General features: G+C 37.7%; 1 protein-coding gene across 7 annotated transcripts in view; it reads left to right on the top strand.

Annotated features, from left to right (window-relative positions):
- The window catches only part of SMG7 (SMG7 nonsense mediated mRNA decay factor), a 56562-nt gene that overhangs the window by 21113 nt on the left and 14492 nt on the right, over window positions 1-20957 (top strand). For 6 of the 7 annotated variants that reach the window (XM_059673206.1, XM_059673210.1, XM_059673207.1 and 3 more), the window contains 11 exons: window positions 4571-4602; window positions 7275-7392; window positions 9133-9265; window positions 10635-10806; window positions 12023-12094; window positions 12940-13090; window positions 13458-13593; window positions 17612-17774; window positions 18049-18205; window positions 18971-19041; window positions 20166-20226. In XM_059673206.1, coding sequence (XP_059529189.1) covers window positions 4571-4602; window positions 7275-7392; window positions 9133-9265; window positions 10635-10806; window positions 12023-12094; window positions 12940-13090; window positions 13458-13593; window positions 17612-17774; window positions 18049-18205; window positions 18971-19041; window positions 20166-20226 — 1266 coding nt within the window. The remainder of the gene's footprint in view (window positions 1-4570; window positions 4603-7274; window positions 7393-9132; window positions 9266-10634; window positions 10807-12022; window positions 12095-12939; window positions 13091-13457; window positions 13594-17611; window positions 17775-18048; window positions 18206-18970; window positions 19042-20165; window positions 20227-20957) is intronic. The other variant, XM_059673208.1, reaches the window with a different exon arrangement.

Below are 20957 nucleotides of genomic sequence, written 5' to 3'. Positions count from 1 at the left end.
CTGAACAAGAGGAACCGGATATACCCTGGAGCCCTCCCGTGGTCCTCCCGGGCTGGCCAACCTCCCGTGTCCCTCTCCTGGCCCTGATGGTGCACTGGTGGGATCCCTTGGCCTGGCCTGCGCCCTCTCACAATCCGGGACCCCTTGGGGGATGTCAGAGAGCTGATTTTGGCCTGATCCCACAGGCCAGGCAGAGGGACCCCACTGGTACATGAATTGTGCACCGGGCCTCTAGTAGTATATAAACCTAACCTGGTTGGGCTCCATCCCCAGTGGCATGTAGGAGGCAGCCAACTAATGATTCTCATCATTGATGTTTCTCCCTCCCTTCATCCCCCGCCTTCTCTGGCATCAATTAAAATATATTTTTAAAAAAACCACCACAACAAAAAACAATTCGCAAATTAATTTAATAAAAAATATGACATGGCCTGTAAACACTAACTTTCTGAACTATTATATACTTTTTTAACAGTTCTCTTTGCCACAGGATTACAATATTAACTAATAAAAAGATTTCTTTGCTCTGAGGAAACTATTATTGATGATTCCTCGTGTAGGAAAACTATTTGGTGTAGGAACTTGCAGATATCTTACTTCTCTAGAGCAGGAGAGGCAAAACTTTTATCAAGTAATCCCTAGAGCAGGAGAGGCAAACTTTTTCTGTGATGGGCCAGATAAATGTTTTAGGCTTGGTGGGCCATGTGGTCTTTGTCTCCACTACTCAATTCTGCCCTTGTAGCAGAAGCAGCCATAGACAGTATGTAAATGAATGGACAGGGTTATGTTCCAGTAACATTTATTTACAAAAAATAGATGCAGGGTGAAATAGATGCAACTTTCACCCAAGGCTGACCACTGCACTAGAATATGAGTTTTACTTGTAGTTCTTCTGATTAAAACTTAGATATTTATTTCCTAATGTGAATAGATATCTATAATAATAAAAGCATAATATGCTAGTTAGACCAGACGTCCTGGATGAAGCCGGGGCTGTGAGGGAAGCCCTGGTCTCGGGTGGCTGGGGTGCCAGCTGACGGCAGCCGGAGGAAAGCCCGGGTCCCAGGTGCCAGAGGGAAGCTGGTGCTGGCAGCTGGGGGAAAGAAGGCTTACTTTTGCGCGGATTTCATGTATTGGGCCTCTAGTTTTCATATAAGCTAGTTGACTTAAATGTTAGTGTTTAGTTGACAATACAAAACTGAAACTAGATAAGTCTGTCAGCTTTTTATGTCATAGAATTTTTATTCTAATTTGAAAGAAATAGAAGTAACTTGGACTTTGGTGTCACAAATAACTAGATTACACTTAATTGTGCCTAATTGCTTTGTGATGCTGGACAAATTTGTTTTACATTTCAGAGCTTCAGTTTCTTTGTGTATAGATTGGAAATTAATAGTAGCTATCTCCGAGGGGGGCTATATTTTTTCATTAAGCTTTCTTTTCATCATTTCAGTTTAGCAAGACTATTTTAGTCATAGTCTGCACAGAGTGAAAACCTCTACTCTTGTCAACTGAGGAATCAGAATTCCTGGGATTTCAGAATGATTTAACATTTACATCAGAGTTTTATACCATGTTCTCACTTTTGTTAGTGCTTGAATTTTTTACTTTTACAGTTCTCCTTGGACAGATTACATTATATAAAAATATAGTGTGAAGTTCACTGGAAGCCTGGATCAGCATCTCTTGGAATTATAGATCTCCTTTTACTGACAGCCTATAAGAAAAGCAGATTATTTGTAAATAGTTCTTGTTATATATGTTCAATATAATCTTTGTTTGACTGGAAGTTGTTAGCATACTGAAATGATATTGTTGATCTTTACAAGCAAATCTTGTTTGGAATGAAAAAGCAACCTTTAGGCACATGATCCTAAGTATAAGTTATCTTGTACATGTATGAACTTTTAGCTAACATATGGCAGTATAGTAAAATACATCATCCTTTTCAGTGCTAATTCATAATTAGCACCAGCCTTTTCAGTATAAAGTTCATAAATTAGTACTCCTATAGGGTTTCAGGGGGAGGAGAGGAGGCTATTGTGACAATCATAGGGATAGGATATGTATTTTGTTAGGGCATAAGCCAACCACCTGTGGAGAAAAAAGTTTTAATGGCAAAAGTTTAATATCCAAAGCAAACAGTGAAGCTAGGCTGTGTGGGTAATGAAATTTGATGTGATGTTATATTTTCGGACTAAGTGTAGCTGTTTATTTAGTATTGTCTATTTATACTGATAGTTCTCATATGTGGTTAACACTATAGCCCTGTATTATGATTCCATTGTTTGAAAATGTGACTTTAAAAAACCTATCTTTTTAAAGGCTAAGAAAATAAAAAGGTTTATGTTACATTTTGATAAAACTAAAATTCATAATTGATATTAAATATCTAATAAATTATGTAAATGAATAATTTTAGTAAATTTTTTAGAATCTCTGAATATTCTCTAGCATTATGTCATATTTTATTTTTAGAAATGGAAATCTTTTAAGTTTATGTACTTACCTGCGTAAATATAGAGTATATGAAGTGATTTATTTTTTTTTTCCTTTCTTCACTTACAAAATATTTATTGAATGCCCACTGTGTGCTAGGCAGCTGTGCTAGTAGGCATAGGGGTTGTGATGGTGAGCATTCTTAAAATCTGATGCGTACTATGAAGGAAAAAATAACCAGTGCTTCGAGAGCATGAAACAGGAATATCTATGTAGGGTTCAGGTAAGGCTTTCTGAGGAAGCCAAAGATGAGTACTAGTATGGAACCAGACAAATGGTGAGGAGGTATGCTATGCCCTGAGAGTGTGAAGGGAGCAGAGCACACCTACTATACTAACCACAGGTCCAAGGACTAAGCACAGAGATGAGGGAGAGAAGAGAGTCACGGTAGAAGTAGAGCACATAGAAGGTTGTAGGACACTTTAATGATTGTTTTTTAACCTGAGAGCAGTGGAAATTATTAAATGAATTTTAAATAAGTAGTTGATAAGATCAGCTTTACATTATAAAAGATCCCTCTGACAGCAATGGGGAGAACAGAATGAAACGGGGCAAGAGTGAAATGGAGAAAACACTTAGGTAGGTGCCTTTGAGTCCTCCAGGATGGTTGTAACTTGATTGAGTGGCTGAGGAGGAGGTAAAGGGAAGCCAGCGGATTCATGGTATAGTTAGCAGGTAAAATTCTCTGAAGTTGATAGATTACTGGGGATTTGGAGGATTTTGTGATGGGTGACTCCCAGGCATCTATCTGCCTTTCACAACTAAAACGCTGTGGTACATTTACTCAGGTAAAAAACACTAAAAAGAGAACCAGGGATGAGGTGGAGCTAGGTCAGTGATGGCGAACCTATGACACGCGTGTCAGGTGACACGCGGGTTGATTTTTCTTTGTTAAATGGCATTTAAATATATAAAATAAATATCAAAAATATAAATCTTTGTTTTACTATGGTTGCAAATATCAAAAAATTTCTATATGTGACACGGCACCAGAGTTCAGTTAGGGTTTTTCAGAATGCTGGCACACCGAGCTCAAAAGGTTCGCCATCACTGAGCTAGGTCATGAGTTCAGTTTTGGATTCTTGAATCCAGCAATTCTTGAAGAATTTGGGAGAGAAAAATGAAACAGCAGTTTAGAGGAGAATATGGGACAGAAGGTTTTAAAATCTGTGGGAGACTTGTTGTGCATGTTTAAATTCTTAAGAGAAGGAAATATTCAATAGAAGGAAGTTTTAAAATTATTGAAAGAGGAGAGGGAGTAACCATATGAAAGGCTGGAAAGAGCATACTTAGGTGGAATTACTGGTATTAAACAAGAGGTGCAGTCATCTAATGTTTTAACAAGAGGAAGGAGAAAGAGGGCTTTGTGAATGTAGTTCTTAGTAACTGGGTATTGTTTTTCCTGAGGTACAGGTCTACCCTTTGCTGAAAAGAGTTGAGGCTAAGGCAGCCGTGGGCAAACTACTGCCCGCTGGATCCGGCCAGTTTGAAATGAATAAAACTAAAAAGAAAAAAAGACCGTACCCTTTTATGTAATGATGTTTACTTTGAATTTATATTAGTTCACACAAACACTCCATCCATGCTTTTGTTCCGGCGGGTCCAGTTTAAGAACCCATTGTGGCCCTTGAGTCAAAAAGTTTGCCCACCCCTGGGCTAAGGAATGGGACAGGACTCAGCAGCCTGAGGGGAATGGATATTTGAAATAGTTACAGTGGCTAGTGAATTGAGAAACAAGATTTCGTGGCCCCACACATTGAGGGCAAATTTTTATTTATGACTGTCATTTAATGTTATCTTAAATCTATCTGATTTATATGTAAACAGCAAGAAAGTGGACTCAATAAAAGAGTTTATGATGACTTGTAAACTTTTAAGTCATGGCATCAATTTGCCAAGACCTAGTGCTACTCTGGATGAGAAAGCAGAGGGACTGTTTGCAGTGCCACAAATAGAGCTGCTTACATCCTTATTGCAGTAGATGAGCTCACTTAACTGTGAACTCGTAGTGTTAATTTCTGCTGGGTACACCTGCTTTGTTTCTAACTGCTCTTCTCTTTTTCCTTTTTAGGCAGGCAGAAGTCCTGAAGGCTGACATGACAGGTAGTGGCTGCTCCTTTGTTTTCCAGAACTTACTTTATACCATTAAATTAAGCAAAGGGATCTTTATGACTTATAGCACTTATTTGCTTTAAATATTTATTGTTTTATATTTTGAATTCTTACTTAGATGATGACCAATCAAGAATTTTATATTAGCTGTACTACAAAGGATTGAATATTACCTAATTTACTGCATAGAATCATTTAATTTTTATGAACTATTTATCAATGATTTCAGACATACAGAAAAAAATTCACATCCTATATTAAAAAAGCCTAATATGCTAAGTGTCCAGTCATCCATTCAACCAATCAAAGTGTAATATGCTAATGTTATGCTAAGGCCACTCAGCTGCTCACTATGATGTGCACTGACCACTGGGGGCAGACAGTCAACTGGTTGCTATGACATGCACTGACCACCAGGGGAAAGATGCTCCAACAAGTAGGTTAACTTGCTGCTGGGGTCTGGTAGATCAGGGGCTGGACACGCCCTGGAGTCCTCCCACAGTCCTCCCTCTCCCCCCCACTGGCCAACCTCCCGCATCCCCCCCTGGCCCCAGTCGTGCACCGGTGGGGTCCCTTGGCCTGGCCTGCACCCTCTCCCAATCTGAGACCCCTCAGGGGTAGTCAGAGAGCTGGTTTCGACCTGATCCTGCAGGCCAGGCCAAGGGACCCCACTGGTGCACGAATTCACGCACCGGGCCTCTAGTACCGTATAAACACTAATATCCTATGGTATTAGGTTCTTATCTTCCTATTTATAATCCTCAAATTGGAATAATAGGTAAACCTTCAGAAAAATATTTGCAGGAAAACTGCTGACATGTTTGAAGTTGAGTGAGCTGCCTCACCACATTCCTTTTTTATCCCTTATCTTTTTTATTTTGGATAATAGCCAAGGCGTTTTTGAAAAAAATAACTGGACTTAGTCACTAAACAGAGCAGATGACTCTAACCCCCAAATAAAGAAATAGGGGAATACTCTAGTGATAAGTATGCTCTCCATAATAGCATACGCCATCCAAAAATGTAAGAGAAATATGTGATAATGGACCTTGTTCTAATTTTAAGGAATTTAGTTCTGCAATGAAACCCACAAAGAAGAGTTAAACTATTGTGATAATCAGCATATCTGCCAAAATTTATAATGAAAAGGAAATGGACTGTTTCGATGTCTTGTTCTCAATTTTAGAATTATAGGTTAATGTTCTCTAAGAATTTGTGGGTAATCTCATTGTCATCTTGTTCAAGGGAAAAAGAAGAAAAAAGTTCCAAACACTTGTTATAGGTTTACTTAGTATAGTACTTCAGTTCTTCCTATTGTTAACATAAGTGTCATCATTTCCCATACTGTGGATATGTTTCAACTCTGAGCTACTGTGTTATGCTCTTGTGATAGCATTATAAGTACAATCTTAAGTATTAAACACCCTTAGTAAGAATGCCTGCCCAGTAAGATATTAAGTCTATTCATTTAAATAGTAGTCTCTTTGATAGATGAGATTTAATTACCCTTTCCAATCATTTCCCTGCCATTGACGAATTGAAGCAGAGCTGAAAAAATGTATAAATATTATTGATTTAACCATTAAGCACTTAATAAGAGCAAGAAGCTGATATTAGACCCTAATTTTTTTTTTTTTTTAAGTAGCCAACAAACTCTTGTGAGGATTAACTCAAATATCCAGAAAATTATTCTTGTAGAATAGGATTGTGGTGGCTATAGAAACTAATAGCAGACCTAAAAACAAGAGTGAAGATTATGCCATTGCACAGCAGCAAAATATTAAATGCAGCCAGACAGCCTAACAGGCAGTTGGAAATATATATTGAAAAGTCCATTATTAAGTTCTACTGAGGCAGCTCACTGTCAATTATTGCACTCATAAGCCTACTTATCGGGAAGGCTAATGTGCCTTTTAGGACTCGGGCAGACAATATGGCCTCAATTTGAAATTTTGTATAGTAATAGCCTGACTTTGTGATTTCATTTTGCATTGTCTCATTTGGGCTCTTGAGCAATTTAATCACTGTCTGTCCTCATTTACATTAAATAGCAAGTATGGATTGCTCACAAAAGTGTCTTGGCAAGCATCCTACCAATCGTTAAAATAATGCTCACTATCCTGGTTTTATTGGATTGACATGTATAGAGTAGGAGGAACAGCAGAATGCCCAAACAGCTGCTGGATTATGAGCTGATATGAAGATTTCATAAGGACAATTGTGAGAATGATTAAAAAATGTTTTTAAAAAGCTGCTTTGGACAAAGAGAAGTATAGTTGTGAGAGTAAACAGACCAACTTGGCAGTCCATCATTTCAAAGAGGGTGGCTAGTGTGAGGGATATGGCTTCCTGTGATATGAATACGTAGACATCCAAGCCCAAAACAAAGGGCATACCATTCTTTTTTTTTTTTTTTTTTTTTTTTAGCCTTTTTCATTTCATGGTATTATTTTAAAGCTAAAAGGCAAATACAGAAGCATACAGATTTAGTCATTAGTCAAAAGGGGAAAGTCATTTGAAATGCAGCAACCTATGGTATATACTTGTACTTACAGCAGGTTTTTACTTTGGGGAATGGGGAGGGGAAGGAATCATTGGTGTGATACAATGGTCTTAACTCTCTATTTACCTGTCTACTGTTCTGTTTTTGTTCTGTTATTCAGATTCTAAGCTGGGTCCAGCTGAGGTCTGGACATCCAGGCAGGCTCTGCAGGACCTGTACCAAAAAATGCTAGTTACTGATTTGGAATACGCTTTAGACAAGAAAGTAGAACAGGATCTGTAAGTATTATCATTTGGGATGTCCCTGTTGAGATCAAGGATCTCACCAAGACTTTAGGATAGAAAAGAACAATTTGGTTGTTTCTTTTTAACCTCTCTCAGAGTAAGCTTTTTCAATGAAAATAAAGAAAAATTTATAGTACTTTCGATTTTTTTGGGGGGGGGGGGTGATATTTGACCATTGGTATTACCTTCGCATAGAGTCTTAGGTGGCAAGAGAGATGTTCCAAATTGACTCTTATTAAGATCTTTAGGGCATTTCATAAAATAAATAGGTATTTCCTTTTTCCCCCTCTTAATAAGATTAAAGAAAGATTTTGTATATTTAGGCTATCTCCACGCATTTTTAAAAAAATACGTTTTTATTGATTTTAGAGAGAGAAAAAGGGAGAGGAAGAAAGAGACAAAAACATCAGTGAGAGAGAAACATCGATTGGCTGCCTCCTGCACACCCCCTACTAGGGATTGAGCCCCAAACCCTGGCATGTGCTCTGACCAGGAATCGAACCGGTGACCTCTTGGTTCATAGGTCGAATGCTCAACCGTTGAGCAACCGACCAGGCTGTCGTTCAGTGGTTGCTCGTTCTTTCTATGAGGGGTGAAATGGCAGATGACCAGATTCCCAAATGAGTAAATAAATGCCTTTTGTGGAAGGCCTTACCTTTTAAATTGAAACAAGGACATTGGCCTGATGAAAAAATTAAAATCAGTTAAGAACATTCTATTTAATAATGCCCATTTCCCCAAGTTGCAGTGAAGATTTTTTCAGATCTAGCAATAGAGCTTAATCACAACCACTCAAAATCCATATCTATGATATTAGAATCAAGGATAAGATGTCATCACAAATTCTAAGGGAATGATTGACCTCATAAATCATTAAAAAACCCTAGTGCTCTAGAGTCTTAAAAGTTGAGATTGATAAGAGTTAGGTATTTTCCAGGTAGATTGTAAACCCTTTATCTGTTTGCTTCCTTGAATCAAGCCAGTAATGTCATCCCTTCATCCTAGTTCTGTTTTTCCCCCCCTCATGTGATTTCCAAGTTAGAAGGTGGCTGTATTTCATCATAACTGAATTTAAAATGATTCTCTAAACAACTCGATTAATGAAAGGCATTTTATAACAGGATTTTGGTATGCTGTATTTCAGCATTGTGTTGTTTCTTATTTTTAAATAGCTAAAATTAAAATGTAAAAAAATGACCTTATATTTCAAGTTTTGAAGAAAACAACCTCAAAAGAAACAAACTATTAATTAGAAATAGAACTGTGAATAATAGATTTTAGGGAAATAAGGGATATAGCTTAATATTTACAAAACTTTACCCCCCTCTTTATATGTCACTTGTTAGGGTACACTCAATTAATTATTTTTGGCACAATGTATGCAAATTTGTTAATAGCTTATTTTTACTTTGGTGTTCCCACTGTAGTTCTGATTTTGTACTGGGATCCCTAAATAGGCTCTAACTGTAGTAGCTCTAAAAGAATAATAACTAAAGCCACAGTATGATTATTCAAATATTTGGTTAAGTGTTTACTAAGGCCAGTTGGATTCTACTGCGTGTCTAGTCTTGTTCAAAGGGAGCCTAAAGTTGTTTAATTAAGTCACTATCTTTAATGCAGGTTTACTATCTAGTGTGTTATAATTATAACAAACAGTTCTTTCTTGTTCTCAGGGGGACCAGTGTCTGCCCAGTGAGTCACTGCTATACAAATAGAATTACATTTTGTTTTCAGCTGGAATCATGCCTTTAAGAATCAGATCACAACACTACAAGGCCAGGCAAAGAATCGAGCAAACCCGAATCGGAGTGAAGTTCAGGCAAACCTCTCTCTGTTCCTAGAGGCAGCTAGTGGCTTCTATACTCAGGTGAGTTCTACACTGTATACCAATTTTTCTAGAATTCTCTTTGTACACATCTTGTTGTTTATATAAACACTTTGTGGCCCTGGCTGGTTTGGCTCAGTGGATAGAGCGTTGGCCTGTGGACTGAAGGGTCCCAGGTTCGATTCCGGTCAAGGGCATGTGCCTGGGTTGCAGGCTTGATCCCCAGTAGGGGGCATGCAGGAGGCAGCCTATCAGTGGTTCTCTCTCAACATTGATGTTTCTATCTCTCCTTCTTCCTTCCTCTCTGAAATCAATAGAAATATATTTAAAAAACAAAACACAAACACCCACTTTGTGTAACCACTATGTGAGCCATCCAGTTGATCACCTATAATCTCAAGTGAATAACAATGCCCCAAATTGTATACCATAAGAAGCCAGATCATAACGGATTAAGGAATGATTAGGAATTGAGAAAGCAGGTATAGCACGTGTAGACTCCTTTGAATGAGTTTGGCTAAAGTCTTTTTTTAAAAAATATGTTTTTTATTGATTTTTAGAGAGAGGAAGGGAGAGGGATAGATAGAAACATCAATAAGAGAGAAACAGTATAGCCGAAACCGGTTTGGCTCAGTGGATAGAGCGTCGGCCTGCGGACTGAAGGGTCCCAGGTTCGATTCCGGTCGGGGGCATGTACCTGGGTTGCGGGCACATCCCCCATGGGAGATGTGCAGGAGGCAGCTGATCGATGTTTCTCTCTCATTGATGTTTCTAGCTCTCTGTCTCTCTCCCTTCCTCTCTGTAAAAAGTCAATAAAATACATTTTTTTAAAAAGAGAGAAACAGTATCGATTGGCTGCTTCCTGCACACCCCTTACTGGGTATCTAGCCCCTAACCTGGGCATGTGCCCTGACTGGGAATCCAACTGGGGGCCTCTTGGTTCGTGGGTCAATGTTTAACCATTGAGCTACACTGTCCAGGCACTGAAGTCTTTTTTTAAAAATGCTGCCATTCCTTTTAGATGCACATCCTAGATTGCTCGAATACTTACTTGAGAATTCAAGAGAGATGATTTGTAATGAATGCTTCTAATTACCATATGAAGGTTTTTACCATACGTACAAGGGAAAATGAAAATAAATGATTGTATCATGTATAATACAGTATTACTGCTGCTGTTGTTATTTGCTCCTATTAAAAAAGAAATGATTGTTAGAAAGAAAGAAAGAAAGAAAGAAAGAAAGAAAGAAAGAAAAGAAAGGTTACCATAAAATTTTCTTGAAGTCCTTGCTCAGGTCTGAGCAGTATGCGATATTAAATACATATGTTGAAGTATACAAGTTTTACTGTAGAGCACTTCTAACTTGCCAAGTCTGACTTAATCCTAAATCTTGCTATGTTTTCCTTTCAGTTATTACAAGAACTGTGTACAGTGTTTAACGTAGATTTACCATGCCGTGTGAAGTCTTCCCAGTTGGGAATTATCAGCCATAAACAGACGCATACCAGCGCCATAGTGAAGCCACAGTCCAGCTCCTGCTCCTATATCTGCCAGCACTGCCTCGTGCACCTCGGAGACATTGGTGAGCCTTTGGTGTGAAGGAATTAATCATACATTTATAATACATTTATCCTTTTCTTTGGTGTGGTCATAGAGGGAAGCTCCATTTCCCTGTAAACTGAGCATGCAAACACAATTTAGATGGTCTTAAGAGGAAACTATAAAATATATTTTAAGGTACTTAGATTTTCTCATTGTTTTGACATTGGCAAGGGATCTTGAAGGAAGTAACTTTCATATTAAGATTTAAATTTTATTCAGATTTGTGCAGATGTAGGCAAATGATAAATAGCAAAAATGTAATCAAAGCTAAACTTTTCAAAGTGGTGCCATAATATTTTCTAAATTAAGTCTGTACTCTTGGAATTGTGAGGTTTATGAATTTATACCTTCTGAAACCAGATTGCCTTCTTTCCTTCCTGCCAGTGCATTAAAAGCTCATTTCTGTTTCCTTTTAACAGTTAAATTTGTATTCCATTTTATATATATTTAAATCTGGGAATGTTATGTAACTTATATCTTGTTCATTCCTTTAAGGTGACCTAAAAAAATGGTTGTAAAACAAATTAACTATAGGATTATGTTTGCTGTCCTCAAATAACAGGGAATTGAGAACATTACTGCTTTAAGTTCAAAGATTGTAGATTTCTTGATGTCATAAGTCACTAACTCCATGAGGGGTCACATCAAAGTAAGCACCAAGTTCTGCAGGAAGATTCAAGGAATAGTGTATATAGGTTGTTTTGCTGTCAGTGTATTCTTTGCACACACATACTTAATATTGCAGTAGGTATGAGGCATTTTTCAAAATCACTTTATAAATAATTGAAAGAAATACATAATTTTCAGATCATCTTGTATAGTGTTTTTTGTTTTGTTTTGTTTTTAAGTGCCATATAACTCACCCCTTCTTGGCCGGCTCCAGGTCACCAGCATAGTCCGTAGTGAGAGCTGGTGATGCATGACACTGGAGGACCTGAAAGTGGGGGCTAGGTAAGCTTTAAAATTGGTTACATGCTGAATGTCCCAAATAGGGAAGGCTGGATGGACACTTCACACATAATCCTATAGTTAATTTGTTTTAAAGTCTTTTTCTGTCTTTAATGCTCTTAAATCAATTTTAATGTGTTTGTTATCTTTAGAATTTAAAACAATAGCCTGTTTTGGAAATATTACCCTAGTTACTGCTTTATTTGTTTGTTTGTCTTTAAACTACATTTTCTTCTTCCTCCTCTCAGCTCGATACAGAAACCAGACCAGCCAGGCAGAGTCCTACTATAGGCACGCAGCTCAGCTTGTCCCCTCTAATGGTGAGTGAGTCTCTCCTGTCAGCTGGTGGACAGTGACACTTCATTCACTACAACAGTATGGTAAATAACTGAAGGCTTATCTTGCATGTTTTAGGAGTTTTGGTATTGATTATCATATTTTCTCTTTTAAGTGTACATTCTGTATAACTGGAAATGAAATTTCTAAAATAACTGTTGTAAATTAAAGCAGTATAAATAGAATATCCCCTAATATGATCTAAAATTATTTCAACAACTCTGACTTCCATAATTACTTATAGATTAATTCTCTCTTTTATACCACCATTTTGGTCCTAGGAAAATTATCTAAAAGGTAGTGTTCTTGTATTTTGATGGCCCCTGAAATATGTGTTAACAGTGATTCTTGAAGTAGAGAAATTATAACAGATGTGTGATGATATAAGTCATTCTTGTTAAGCCACATTAAAATTCCTCCAGATTCTAAAAGGAGCCCTTGAGGGAGCCTCAAGCAGGGATGGTAGTCTGCAAACTGTTTCGTGTTGTCTGTGGCTGCTTCCCCACTGCAGTGGCAGAGCCGGGTAGTTGTAATAGAGACTCTGACCCCCCCAAAACAAAACATATTTACTATCTAGCCCTATCAGTTGTATTTGAACTTATTGTGCTGTCCACCGTAATTATGTGGCTTTTTAACCTAAACATTTTATGTTTCATTGCTGAGGTGTGGTGGTTTACATTATGCCTATTTGTAATGAGGTGGTCATGACATTTACTTTATCCAATATTCCACCCTATTAATTTAAAGGCTTGAAAACTGATAATTTGTTTTCTGATAGCAAAACTTGGTGCATCTTTAGTTACTTTAGAATTTTGACTTTCTCCTCTAGGTCAGCCTTACAATCAGTTGGCTATCTTAGCTTCTTCCAAGGGAGACCATCTGACCACAATTTTCTACTACTGCAGAAGCATTGCTGTGAAGTTCCCTTTCCCAGCTGCCTCCACAAATCTACAGAAAGCACTTTCTAAAGCACTGGAAAGGTAGGGCTGACTTTCCCAAGAGGACTTAGTGTAACCTGGTAGACTTCACCCCTCAAATTTAGGCATATAAGAAATAATGGCCAGTTGCCTATGCTTCTCTTATACTTGCCTGATTTATAAACGATAGTAAATAATAGTTTTGTATGTAGTTTTTACCAAATTTCGACCAATCAACAACTGATTTGCTCCCAGTAGAGGAGTACAGGCTGCTGATTACTGCCTCCACCTGTGGGTGTCACATTTGAAAGTCAGGTGCAGAATCCTCTCTAGGTGTTCAAACATTGTATTTTTGCAAACTGAAGCCGCCTTTAAGAGATTTTAGCCATTTTGCTGCTTAAGATTCATGGAAGTTTTTCTTTCATTTCAGCCGGGATGAGGTGAAAACCAAGTGGGGTGTTTCTGACTTCATCAAAGCCTTTATTAAGTTCCACGGCCATGTGTACCTGAGTAAGAGCTTGGAAAAGTTGAGCCCTCTTCGAGAAAAATTGGAAGAACAGTTTAAGGTTAGATTTCAAAACCAGAGAATTTATTGTCTTGTTTAAATAAGGGTAAGATTTGGAGGAAGATGACTCCCAGTTTTCGCTCCATTACTTACCTGTGAACTGTTGGTAAAAATTAACTTTGAAGTTAAATATGAAAGTTTTGCATACAGCATCCTCTTTATTTAAACTAAGGTGCCGTTTATACAAAGAAATACATGCAACAACAATGGGCTAATAAGTAGCTGCAGTTTGGCAAAAAGTATCCAAGTGGAAAGAAACAACTCCTCCTTTCTCAGACCAAGCACATTTTTTTCTCAGTTTGGAAAGTACTGCTTTTGATGGATTAGATATTTTTAGATATGGTTTTGTTACCTCCTTTATAGATACCCCATTCTGCAAATCAAGCTCATTTCTCTTGTATTTTGATCCATCAAGATTTGTGGTAGTTTGAAGGAAAGGAATAAGAAATTTCATTCAGTTATTTTACTCAATTATTTCTAGTTACATATGTGAAAATTATCTTGGGTTAGGTTAGTATATTAAATTAGCAGTTTAAATGTAGTGTATGATAGGTAAAATGTGAAAGGAGTCAAAATTAAGTATTAACTTTATTTTTAATTTATTCAACAAATATTTGATTGTTGTATACCTGTCACTGTTTAAGTCTCTGGGATCAACATTAAACAAGACATTCTCAATGAGCATTTTTTATTTTTTGGTTACTTCTGGGTATCTTTACATTTTGGAATTGTCTATAACAGCAGTCGCCAACTGGTGGTCTGCAGACCACTGGTGGTCCATAAGGTCTGAAAGATTGGTGACCGCTGGTCTATAACTTCTTTATAGTTTTACAAATATTATAAAAGTCACAATTCAGAGATTGTAGAACTTAATTAAGAGACATAAATTAGCCAAATGTAATAAATGTAAAATGGTTTTTACAGATAATCAATTTTTAGTTGATACTTTTACATAAAGTATAAAAGTTAATTGATTTCAGAGAGGAAGGAAGAGGGAGAAAGATCTAGAAACATCAATGACAAGAGAGAATCATTGATCGGCTGCCTCCTAACACTGCCCCCATTGGGGATCTAGCCCACAGCTCAGGCATGTGCCCCGACCTGAAATTGAACAACAACCTCCTGGTTCATAGGTCAACACTCAACCACTGAGCCACATCAGCCAGGCATAGTTGATACTTTTTGTGTGCAAGAGAGTATAGTAAATAACTATAATAGAAAGAGTTTGTTTTAAAATAAGCTTCTAAAATAAGAGTCCCTTGCAGTTTTCTGCATCTCTTAGTGGTGGCATATGTAGACTTAGTCCATGATTTATAGAGGGGGGTGCATGAAAACAACAATTTGCTTTGTAATGCCCTCAGCTATTCAGCCTGGAAAGAGCAAACAAGTCTCAATAGCTTCATTATAGGTTTTCAGATATATGAAAGATTATTTTAAGATAACATATCTTTGTCTTTCCTGGAGTCAGAACTAAAATTCAATCTTAGAATTTGAGTAGAGATATGTAGGGTGTTGCTGAGGACTCTCTTTTGAGAACTTAAAAGTCAGATTGACAGCTATCTTCTTGGATGGTGTAGATGTAGTCCTGTTATGTATCGGGATTGCACAAGATGACCTCTTGAGATTGCTTCTAGCTCTCTTGTTCTATGAAAGATACACTCCCCAAATGGGGAGGGTGTGGAACCTACCTTAATGAAATCCTCTCCATGTAAGTTATTCTAGTCTAGAGTTTAGTCAGTTTTGCATTTGGTTCAACCTCAAACACTAATACTCTCTTCAAATATATAATTCTGTATGTGAAGTTCTGGTGGGAGTGTGTGGGCAATTGCAAAGTATCATTCCTACACTCTAAAATTAAACACAGGATGAGGCAGATCTATTTTAAAACTTACCCAGTACTAAAATGTCAGAAGAACATTGTGGAGTGAAATTTTAGCATAGTTGAGTAAATATTCAAAAGTATTTTAAAGTATCCTATTTAATAAAAGGCTAATATGCAAATTGTCCCCTCAACTAGGGGTTCGACGGGGAGTTTGACCAGGGAGCAGGGCTGCCTACCCACGGCCCCTCCTCCCAGCCGGCCCTGACCCCCCACCCCCCACCCATCCCAATCCCGGGCTGGGCCGGCCAGCCAACCTCCCGCATCCCCTCCCCCTGGCCGGCCCTCTGTGATCAGCTCCAATCGGGGCCAGCCGGCCAGACCCCACCCGTGCACAAATTTGTGCACCGGGCCTCTAGTTTGTAGATAACAATGTAAACTTCAGTATATCTGTCTAACTAGCAATCTTTAGCTACTAAGAAACATTTACCAAGTTGAGGTTCATTGAAGGATTAAAAGGCCTGGAATTTAGGAACTGAGATATAAGGCTTTTTGTATCTGTCAAATGTATGCTGTTTATTAATGGTATTTAATTCAGTGTTTTCCTCAATTGCTGTTGAAAGTATCTTTCAGTAGCAATATGTCTGTTCCTGTCTGATTTTGTCCAGGGGAGACTGCTTACTTCAGTACAATCTAAGTTTTACAAAAGTACAATTGAATAATTACACATTGACTTCCAAAGGTGTGAATTATTCCTTCACTAAGTATTTATTGAGTACCTGTTGTGTGCTGTGCACTTTTCCAGGCCTTTGGAGATACAGAGGAGAGAACAAGACAAAGTCTGTGCCCTTATGAACTTAATCTTACATTTGCTATTACCAGGCTACACCATATGCATCAATGCTTCTGTGCCTCCACTAGAAAGCCCTTTAAAGGGTCAGGATTCTGTAATGTAGGACATTGCCTTCTAAAATGAGCGCCACATTGCTATATTGTAATAGTAAGAAAAAATGCTTTTTGAAAAATACAAATTAATATTCTCATTTTATGCCAGTATCATGCATTTGTGTAAAGGCTGGATGCAGAGATTGAAAATTTTGTGGGAGGATTTTGGAGAAGAGCTAGGATTTCAAGACATTTTCAGGAAAGGAAAGGAAAATGCTTAAGGCCTTTGAGAAAGAAGTGAGCATTCTAGATTTATATATGGGAGTGACAGATGGCAAGGAGGCTGAGAGATCTGATAGGTAGAATAGAGTTAAAGTGGAATGGAATTGTGTTTTTCTCCAATGATCATATGAAAGGTGTTGCTAATGAATTATAGATCTTATTCTGTATCTGTTTCCCACCATAAGGCAGTGAGTCCCCATTGTCTGCACTAATTTTCCTTGGGGACAGAGACAGGTTGGCTGTAGCTAAAATGTAGGGTGAAGCCAGGATGTCATCTTTGTTATCAACTTTGTTAGGAGCTTGTGAGGCCACCAGCTGAGTGCATAGAGGTGAATTCTTCCTTATAGTGCTGGTTAGCAGGTCTTTGTGAACACATGGTTATTAAGTAAAAGAAGTTGATAATGAAGGTCATGGATGTACCTTCCTTATAGGGGGAAATGTCAGTGTGATAATTTGTAGAAGTACCTGTAATATATTAATGATGGCTTTAGATATCATTTGCCCTGTGTTCCAAAGTATGTTCTTGCTATGTACCTCATTTATAAGTAAGCTTCTTTACATATGTCAGGCCTTTGAAAGAGTAAATTTTATAATAAATTTTGGAAGTCATACATTATGTACCAAGAGTTGAAAAACATGTGTTTTGAGTCTCTTTATTTGAAATTTTGTTTCTCACTGTATGCATGTACTTTTTAGTCATTGGTCCCAATTTGATAATTTTAGTGTGTATGCATCTCTTATAAAACAGCTTCTAATGGATGGAAGGCATGTGAATTTATTGATGGATACTGAAAACTTGTGAAAAACAGTTCAGTGGTGTCTGGGTTAATTTTTTTCAAGATGAATGGTCAGCATGAGAAACATCAGACCACATTTGACTCGATTAAAATACTGAGATTAAAAGTGAAAGTTTACTTATCTGTAATTTACTGTAACCCATGTGGCTCTAAATACAGACAGTTTAATTCTTGTGTTGAAGATGGCTCCTGTTCTCGATAATAGTATATGCAGTGTTCCCTATCTTCTTTTACAGAGGCTGCTCTTTCAAAAAGCTTTCAACTCTCAGCAGTTAGTTCACGTCACTGTCATTAACCTGTTTCAACTTCATCACCTTCGTGACTTTAGCAATGAAACAGAACAGCATAGTTACAGCCAAGATGAGCAGCTGTGTTGGACACAGTTGCTGGCCCTCTTTAGTAAGTATTAAATCGTTTTAACTTTCTGTTCCATCTTCTTTGGCCTTTTCATCATAAAGCATTAGTGCTATATAAAGAAGTGTCTTGTATGTCTTAATATTGAATCAAGAGGCCCGTACTCTAAATTCTGTTCCTTATCTGCTGAAATCCATCGTCAATGTATCTGTAACAATTTTTAACTGGGGAAAGAAAATGCCCTTTTAGAAAGAAGCTGAGAGACTGATAACACAGTTTCAAATATCTTATGCTTTGTGTATACATTTTTTCTTTTGAGTGTCTTTTCTTGGCATCCTGTGCAAGTGTCCTCTCCAGAACAAGTCTCAGGAGGAATCCCACAATGCCTATCCCCTTCCTGCAGTCAAGGTCTCCATGGACTGGCTGAGACTCAGACCCAGGGTCTTCCAGGAGGCAGTGGTGGATGAAAGACAGTAGTGAGTATCTTAGAGTTTCGTGTCAGCTTTTGTGCTTTGTTTGTTTGATATTCAAAGATATGCTGAAACCACCTTAGAAAACACAACATTTGAACAATGGAAGGCTGTATTTCCCACCCACTCTTTGGAAATTGAACTGAAGACCTCTTTATATGCTTTCCCTTTATTTGTTTGAATTCTTCATGTGAGGCACAATCTTAAGGATTTCTGACTTTTTGTTCCCCCTGTCCTTGGTTGCCATCCTGGGGAAGTGGCATTTTTCACATTCCAAAGTGAAATGGAGATAAAACCAGTTTGTTTCTTATCCACTACAGTATGCTCCAATTTTTTGTTTAGGAATTAAAAGGAAGAGATTTTTTACTTCTTTCCATTATTTTCTATACATAACCTGTTTTGTGTTTCCTTATAGTAACGCCCAATTTGAGATATCTGTTTGTTTTAAGCATAGAGTATTTTGGTCATCGCCATTTTCTCTCTAATCTCTACTCAGAATAATTCTGACAGTTCTTAGGAACTATTGGTTTTAGAGTGACAAATGAAGGTGCCTGGGAAACATCTGCAGTAGTATCTCATGAAAATTTAACACTCTGGTGTATCTTTCATCTAGATTTCTTTGAAAATATGTTTTAGGAGTCATACAGTCTTTAAAATGATGAAGCAAGGAGAAAAATGCATGAAGTCTAGGTCCTCGAGATAACATTTTCATGGCTTATTAGTGTTCTGGTTTCTCTTGTGTGAAAATAAAATGTGCACTTTCATTTTCAGCATTTGGCCCTGGCTGATTTCTCTTCTAAATAGTTTCCATCCCCATGAAGAGGATCTTTCAAGTACTAATGGTAAGAGCAACCTCAGCCTTGTGCTGTCGACATTGTTCTCCATCACTGATGGTGGGCTTAAGGACACAGAAAAGCAGATTTGTGTTTGATGTTAAATTTAATATATTAGAAGTGACTTGAACTCTATCCCGATTGAGTGGGTGGAAGTAGAGGTGATGTTCTTCCAGCAGCTTGTTTTCCTATTTAGCTGCATCTGAACAGGAGCCCAGAGAGTGCAATACTTGCAAATCCTTCCCATCCTCCTCATTCTTATAATTAAAAAAAAAAAAAAAAAACCCCACAAAAGCTAATGTAAACAGCATTACTCTGTCAGAGTAATGCCTACTTACCATGAAACATTTCAGACATACAAATGTAAGAACACAAGTCACCTATGGTTCTCTCACACAGCGATATGGGATAGTGTGTTTTCTGCGGGCCTTTTTGTATGTGTACAGACACAGCCTGCATGTGTTTGGTATCAAATTCAGCTTTGTACTTGCTTTTTAAGTTTAACATTATATTGTTAGCAAAAGCTTTGTCATTTAAACATTTTGAAACATCATTTTTATTGGCTGCATAATAGTCCATACTATGGATATGCCATAATCTATTTAATCATTGTCTATTTGCTTTAAAAATTTCCCCGTTATAAATAATTCTACACTGAACAATCAGTAGTTGACTTCTTTCTGATTATATTTCTTCCATTAGATCTATGCTTCTCAAACATTAATTTGCAAATGAATCTCCTGGGACCTTATTGAAAATGTAGTTTATGATTCAGTAGATTTGGGATAGTGCTCAAGAGTCTACATTTCTTACAAGCTCCCAGATGATGTCAATTTTGTTATTCAATACTTTGGGATTACTGCATCTGAGGCTGTGAAATTTTAAGGCTGCTGAGGGGAAAAAAGGCATCATACTGCAACTCAACACCAGGTATAAGTGAATGTTAGGGCAGTGCACAGGGCCCAAAGGCAACATGCAGGGCTTTGACAGGTAAGTTACTATAAAGAAGAGCAGGGCACTATGAATAGCCTATAGTTTCTCCAGAGACTTTGTTTTTCCACTTAGCAGTATTCTGCTAAACAACAGAATTTTAATTAAAATGTTTACAAATCTTGATTTCTACCCTTCTCCAGCTACACCACTTCCAGAGGAGTTTGAGTTACAAGGATTCTTGGCTTTGAGACCTTCTTTCAGGTGGGTGGCAGCTGGAGGAGGCGGAGTTCGTTGCTAGTGGTTGCCGTATTAAAATTATCAGGAGTTGGGCTTGTTTGTGGAAGCTCTTGATCTTTCTTAGCTTTTTCTAACGGCAACTGAGAGTCAAAGTTTTGATATAAAATGGATTTGTATATGTTGTGCCTTTAATGCCGATGTAATACCAATACTAAGTGCTTAAAAAATATGGAGGAAAGGAAAGAGAATTGCTTCTTCCAAGTGATACTTATTTCCTTTTATACTTTCCTTGAAATCAGAGGGACAGTCTCAAAATGGAAACCAACGGGTATTGCTTGACATATTTCATATTAAAATAAGAATAAAGCACTCTGTTTTCCCAGTCATTTTGTCTCTGTTCCTTCTCTTTCAGAGGAATAACTTCTTACTCCTTTTCAAGTCTAGCCCTTTCATCTGTGTCCTTGATCTCATCCTTTCCTACCTTCCCAAGAACCTTGTTCCATCTATCCATCTCTCTCTGCATTGTATTGTCAGTATTTTATTTTTTAACAACCAATTGCTTCCTTCTGGCCTAGCAGCATTTAAGTATGCCCTATTCTTTCTAAAAAAATAAAATTTGTGTCTTGGCCGGGTGCTTCATTTGGTTAGAGCGCTGTCCCATGCACCAAAAGATTGCAGGTTCAATTCCTGGTCAGGGTACATGCCTAGGTTGTGGGTTTGTTCTTAGGTCAGGAAACGAATGGGAGGCAACTGAA

The sequence above is a fragment of the Myotis daubentonii genome, chromosome 18 (assembly GCF_963259705.1).
Source record: "Myotis daubentonii chromosome 18, mMyoDau2.1, whole genome shotgun sequence".
In the NCBI taxonomy this organism is placed as follows: domain Eukaryota; kingdom Metazoa; phylum Chordata; class Mammalia; order Chiroptera; family Vespertilionidae; genus Myotis; species Myotis daubentonii.
The sequence above is the reverse complement of the archived record's forward strand: the minus strand, read 5'-3'. Positions and strand labels throughout refer to the sequence as shown.